Genomic DNA, 6,507 nt, shown 5'->3' with positions numbered 1-6,507 from the left:
AGGATGGAGGTGAGCCAAGGAGACACCGCCTCAGCTGCAGTAACCAATGTCACCCCAGACACCAACAGGCGACAGGTGCCTGGGCTGACTGCTGCCCAAGGGAGCCGCCACCTCTCCACCTTCTCCTACAGGGGCCCTCCCCCAGTCCCGACTCAGCTCAGCTCCCCTCTCCCAGCTCTTTTTCTATTCCAACCCTTGGTGAGGGCTGCTGCAGGAGCCACGGAGGATGGATGTGGTCAGAGATTGTGCTATGTCATTTCCAAATGAAGTGAGTTTTTAAAAAGGCGGTGAGCTGGCAGGTCTCAAATCTGTCTCCTCATTGCCTCATTGGTAGGGAGCCTGGCGAGGCCGCGGGGCTGGGCCTCCACTAGAGACTTCCACAGTCTGGTCAAAAAGGCCAAGGGAGGCCCCGAAGGGCTGAGGGTGGCAGCCTGGCCAGCTCTGGGCGGCGGTCATTTGCGGTCGAGGCTGGCGTGCAGCTGGGCTTCCCGCACCATGCGGTCGAAGGAGCGCGTGTTGGTCTCCTCGCGAACCTTCTCGCGCACGTGGAAGGAGGCCCGGGCCGTGGAGCGGGCGCTCTCCAGCGCGCTCCGTCGCTCCCGGGACAGCTGCTCGCTGCGCTCCAGCTTGCGCCCGATGGCCTGCAGCAGCTCCCGCCGGCGGCAGTCTTCGTCCCTCTCCACCTTCTCCTTATTGGCGCGCTGGGCCCGTTCCTTCTCCAGCCTGCTCTGGCCCACGCGCCGCGCCTTCTGCTGCACCGCTTCCTCGGCAGCCTGCATGGCGTGCTGCAGCCGCCGCTCCCCCGCCCGGGCCAGCGCCTCCAGGTGCGCCTGGTGTTCGCGCTCTTTGCGCTCGGCCACCTCCTTGGCCCGCCGGCCCTGCAGCTCCTCCCGCCGGGCCCGCTCCCGCAGCTCGCGGGCGCGCTGCTCCACCAACTGCTCGTAGTTCTCCTGCGCGCGGCCCAAGCTGGCCTCCAGGGAGCTCCGCAAGCCCTCGCGCTCCGCGCGCTCCTGCCGAGCCCGGCCTTGCAGCAGAGCCTCGTGGCGCGCCCGCTCCGCCCGGCTCAGCTCCCGCTTCTCCCGCTGCAGCTGGCCCTCCTGCCGCTGCTTGGTGCGGGCCGCGCGCTGGGCGCGCTCCCTGCGGGCCAGCTCGGCGCGCTCGCGCCCCTCCTGCAGGCCCTCCTCCCGCTGCTTCAGGTTCTGCTCCTGCTGCAGCTTGCGCAGCCGATCCTCCCGGGCCGCGCGCTCCACGCGTTCCCGCCGCAGCAGGCCCTGGCGTTCGGCCAGCTCCCGCCGCCGCTCCTCGCTGCGCTCGCACTGCCGCTGTCGCCGCCGCGCCTCTTCGCGCTCTTCGCGGCCCCGGCGGCCGCGCCGCTCCTCCACCTGCGCGGCCCAGGCCCGGCGGCCCTGCTCCAGCGCGCGCTGCTTCTCCCGCTCCTCGCGCTCCCGCCGCTGCTCCGCCCGCGCGCGCTGCTGCTCCCACTGGCCGTGGGCGGCGGCGCGCTGCTCGAGCAGCAGGCGCTCCTCCTGGTGGCGCGCCAGCATCAGCGCCGCGATCTTTCGGTCGCGGTCCGGCACCCCACGCAGGCCTCGCTCGGCGCGCACTTGGCGCACGATGCGCTCCACGTGCTGAGCGGTCTGCGGAGAGTGGCTCAGGTCACCCAGGCTGAAGCTGCGGCCCGTGAGCGGCACCAGGGCCAGGGCGGAAGGGCGGCCCAGCGGGTTGGGGGCGGAGGACGCGGAGCCCGCAGGGCAGCTGTTCCTGGCCAAGGCCCGCGGAGGCCAGCGCAGCTCCCGCAGGCTCTCCCCGCTGTAGGACGAGGACGACGCGCCGGACTCGGAGCTGAGGGCGCCCTCGCGCCGGCGGGACAGCGAGTCCAGCGAGTGGCTCTTCCTGCCGGCCCGCGAAGCGGCGGGCGGAGGTTGCGTCCGGGCGGGGGACGGGCTGGAGGACGCCTTGCGGGTGGCACGCGGCGCGGGCGAGGCCGGGAGGCTGGCGCTGCTGCTGCTGCTGCTGCCGCCTGCGCTGGGGACCGAGGCGGCGGCGGCCGCGGCGCCCAGCGGCGTGAAGAGGCGCCGCTTCTCCTCGCGCACGATGCGCTCGCGCTCGGCCCGGCACTGCTGCAGCTTGGCGCGCCGCTCCGCCTCGTAGGCCTCGTACAGGCCGGCGGCCACTCGCATGGAGCGGCCCGGGGCCTCGCGCACCAGGTCCGCCAGGGCGCGCGGCAGCAGCTCCACCGGCTTGACGGCGCAGCGGGCGCAGGCCTCCAGCGAGCGGGGACTGGTCAGCACGTAGCGGCTGCCCTCGGCCTCCGGACAGTCGAAGTTGAAGAGGTCGAGGTGCAGCAGCGGAGACTGCTCCCGCCGCCCGCCTTCTTCCGCGGCGCTCGGGGCTTCAGCCTTGTGGGGCTGCGCCGCCGCCGCCGCCGCCGCCGCCGCCGCCGCCGAGGCCGAGGGCGAAGCCGAAGAGGCGGCGGGCTGCTGGGCGCCCTGGGCGTCGGGGGGCGCGGACGCAGCGGCTCCATCGCCGGCCGAACCTTCAGGCTCGGCTCCCGCCTTTTCCTCTTCCGACACGGGGTCTACCATGGCTGGGCCCTGTCCTTTTGTGGAGTCCCTGAGGGAGACAAGGGGGGGGGACACCGAGGAATATAGAGCAGCCCCCCCCGCCCCATTCATATACAGCCCCTCCCAATTTAATCCGCTTTGGGATTAGACTCAGAGGTCCAGTGGAACGTAAATCATAATACGGCTGCCCTGAAAACCCAGGCGGGGGCGGGGGGCGGGAGAGGGCGGGTACTGGTGCAAAGAGGAAAGCCTCAACCTCCCCCAGCCGGTGTGCGGGGCAGGAGTCTGGGGCCCGGCTCCCCAGGGCGCCTGGCCCGCTGGATGCATCTCCTTCCTGCAGCAAGTTAAGATGAAAAGATCGCGGTGCGGGCAGTAGCCGGCCAGGGAGGCTGTGGAGGATTCCCGGGAGGATTAGTGCATTTGTTTGTAGCTTAGGCGGGGATCGGGGATGCAGCTTTGCAGGAACAAAAAAGGAAGAGGCCTGTTCATCCTCAAAGTGCATTGCTGTGAGGACCCCATTTGCCTAGGGAGGAAGTTTATTTGGGATTAGGCTCAGAGGCCCTGTGATTTGTATGATAAATTTACATGATCTATAGTATATGAATTCCCCCCTGCCAAAGGACGCCGCGGCCTGGGGCTGATGGAAGGTCGGAGAGAAATGCCTCAATTACAAAAGGCCTCCCCGGAGAGGTGTTCGATTCTCGTTCTGTCTTGGGCAAGGCTTGCTGGAGCTGTGCTCGTCCCCCCACCCCCCATCCCCACCATCCCCACCCCCGTCCTCGCTGTTTTCTGGGGATGGAGAAGGTGCCTGGGTCCTCTCAAATGCGCTTGGTTCCCTCCAAATCTGCAAGTGCTAAAGGCACCATCCACCCCAATCTCGGCTCGGACACCTGCCCCCCTGGATGCCCTCCGAGTGCCCCTACGTATCCCAGCGAGGAGGGCTCCGGGGACCCAGCTAGCCCGGCCACGCCAGTGCCCGCCGCTCCCGGGTCCCCGGGCGGGTTCACTCACCGCACGTCCCGTGCTCGAGCCCCGCGCCACGGGCTTTTGTTCGCAGCTCGCCGCTCTCCCTTGCGCGTCTTCAGTCCCCGCGCCCGCGGGGTCGGATCACCGCCGGCTGCAGCCGCGGTAGGAGCCCCAGCTGCCACCGCCGCCACCGCCAGCGTCTCTCCATGGGGCCTGCACACATCCCGGACGCTGCGTACCCGCGGGAGGAGGAGTGCGACAAGGTCTCCCTAAAATAACGCGGCTCTGCTCCCTTCCCTCACTGGTTCTTGAAAAAGGAAGCCGGTTTCCATCGCTGCTGCATCCCTCGCGGTCTCTCCAACGGTAAAGGCACCGCAGGTCTGGCGACGCCCCCGGCGCCTCCTGGTGGACGTTCCAGGGTGCTGGCTTGTTTGCTTAGTGGGCGAAGAAGAGAAATAAATACGTATTTGGTGGAGATGGAGATATATCCCTCTCTCTATATATCTCATATATATATACATATATATATACATATATGTATATATATATATATTTGGGAGAGGTGGATCTATATATATATTTGGTGGAGATGGATATATATGTTTTTGGTAGAAACGGATATATATATTTGGAGATGGATACACACACACACTTGATGGATATGTTCACTGAGAAAAAGCTATTCTATAAGTACCTTATCTGGGTAGAATGAAGGAATAGCTTGTCTTGTTTCTCAAGGGGGACTGAAACACATATAAACTTGATGGTAAATAATTGGATAGAAATATGGTTCCTAATCCAAACTATGACTTTATTTTTTTTTTTTAAAGAAAACTAAGAACATTAAGATAGGTTTGAGACAGGCAGAAAATGGGTGACAAATGATTCATGCAAATTTGGGGGACTTCCTGGCTCCAGATAATACACATTAGAACCAGTTAGTGCCATTTAAAGAATGTTATCCTGAGACCCTTCCTCCCCACCTTTTTTCCTTTTGGAGTGGTAGTGGCCATGGAAGATGGAAAGGAGGACGACTAGAGGGAGGAGCTTGGCAGGTGGGTGGGACATAACATTAGAGAGCATGGTGAGCTACCTTAATAACCTTGATGTCAGGTGGTGAGCAGCAAGTGAAGAATTGAAAGCAGGAAAGTGACATGATCTGATTTATATTTTTGGGAACATAGCCCTAGCAACAATGGAGTGAGGGCTTGGGAGGGGGTAGTCAACAGGAGGTGGGAAGCCTTGTTAGCTGGACACCATAAGGCAGGAAAGATTGGAACTTAAGGGGGAAGAGCAGCAGGAGGAGTGGGCCTGATTGACCTGGGTTGGGGGGATGTACAGATTCCTGAAATCAAAAAGGAATATTCAAAAACAGCATGGCCCTGGGGGTGTTAGCAGCAGTGAAGGGTCAGGCATGATCTCCTGGAGCAATGAGGTGGCTGGTGAGATGACCCAGTGAGAGCATGGACCCAGAGAGAGGATTAAGTGAAGTGGAGGGCCTGAGAAGGAGAGGTTCCTTTTTGACCACCTGAGTGTGGGGTGGAGCTGCCCAACAGGTGGAGTTATAGTCAAGGACATCATTGCCCTATACACAGTTCCTAAAACCAGCAGTGGGAGAGATCACCCAGGAAAGGCAGGAGTGACAAGGGAGGCAAGATGATGAGGCTGCTATAGGAAAAGGAGTCCACGAAGGGGACTAGTAAGGAAATGCAGGAGAGCCTGGTAACATCAACAAAAACAGCTTCAGTATTGTATGGGGGCTGATGCCAAGCTGCAGGAAGTTGAGGTTAGGGGAGGTGAGAAAATGAGCATTCCTGACTCTTGACATTTGGTTGGATAGGAGTGTTAGGAACAGTGAAGGGCTTGAGATCTCACCCTACTTACATTCTGTTTAACAGGCAGAAGGCTGCTAGGTTCATAGATGGTGGCAGAAGACAAGTGCCTCCCTGGACAGAAACAAAGGACTTGGTTACTCCTGACACTGCAGAGGGCACAAGCTTCATGTTTCTGTTGACTCCCCTTGTGCTCAACTCCCACGGGGCAGTGGAGAGATGGGCCCAGATTCTACATCGAATGGGTTTGTGTCACACATGAATGACTCTACTAAGCTTAGTAAATCTTAATCTTCTAATGGGGGCTACTAACAAACATGTTCAACCTTGGCCCTTAGAGGGAAGACAATATCTTCATTATCCCGAGCAGAAAGCACGTCTTCCTCTGACCTGGAGGGAGACTCTGTCTTCCAGGGATGTTTGCTGTACACACATCCTTGGAAAAATAGTCCAGAATAAAAGCTTTTACGAGACAGGCAGAAATGCCACGGAGAGTTGCTCTGAATAGGAAAAAGGAGCAATTGGTCAGGTGGCCGGTAAGAGGTGGCACTGGCATTCGGTCCTGGCTGTCTCATCCCAAAGTGAATGCCATGCTTTGTGTTTCCACGAGTAAAGTATCTAGAGATGTGGAGTTAGGTGCAGAGGAGTGGGCAAGCCGAGCTCTCCAAACCTTGGTTTTCTCCTCTACGTAGAATCCCATTCCATTGCCTACCTCAAAGATTAATAATGTCCGCTATGGGAGTGCCACCTCTGTCATTGAGTAGGAACAGTAATAGCTACCTACCTTCCAGGATTGTTGTCAAAACTGGAAAGATATATGCACAGTACCTAGACCAATATACTGTCAATAAGTGATGATAAAATAGTTACCATTTTTTAAAAAAGATTTTATTTATTTATTCATGAGACACACACACACACGAGGCAGAGACACAGGCAGAGGGAGAAGCAGGCTCCATGCAGGGAGCCCGACGTGGGACTCGATCACGCTCTGGGCTGAGGCAGCACTAAACCGCTGAGCCACCCAGGCTGCCCAAAATAGTTACCATTAATTTTGATAAACCTCATCTTATAGGTGTGGTCAAAATCAAGAAGGAAACATATCTAGGATCTGTAACTTTTAAGGGGAAGCCCAACGAATGTTC

General features: G+C 59.7%; 1 protein-coding gene across 1 annotated transcript; it reads right to left on the bottom strand.

Annotated features, from left to right (window-relative positions):
* Positions 1 to 452: 452 nt before the first annotated feature.
* On the bottom strand, positions 453 to 2,585 carry CCDC177 (coiled-coil domain containing 177). The gene has a single exon (XM_055304573.1). It carries the CDS (start codon positions 2,583 to 2,585, stop codon positions 453 to 455), a length of 2,133 nt encoding a protein of 710 aa, XP_055160548.1.
* Between the last annotated feature and the right edge of the window lie 3,922 nt (positions 2,586 to 6,507).

The sequence above is a fragment of the Nyctereutes procyonoides genome, unplaced genomic scaffold, assembly GCF_905146905.1.
Source record: "Nyctereutes procyonoides isolate TBG_1078 unplaced genomic scaffold, NYPRO_anot_genome, whole genome shotgun sequence".
Classification (NCBI taxonomy): Eukaryota; Metazoa; Chordata; class Mammalia; order Carnivora; family Canidae; genus Nyctereutes; species Nyctereutes procyonoides.
Note: the sequence above shows the minus strand (reverse complement) of the source record. Positions and strands in the feature narration are given on the sequence as shown.

Coding starts and splice junctions, on each gene's coding strand:
- CCDC177 (XM_055304573.1), bottom strand. CDS start 2,585: ATGGTAGACCCCGTGTCGGAAGAGGAAAAGGCGGGAGCCGAGCCTGAA.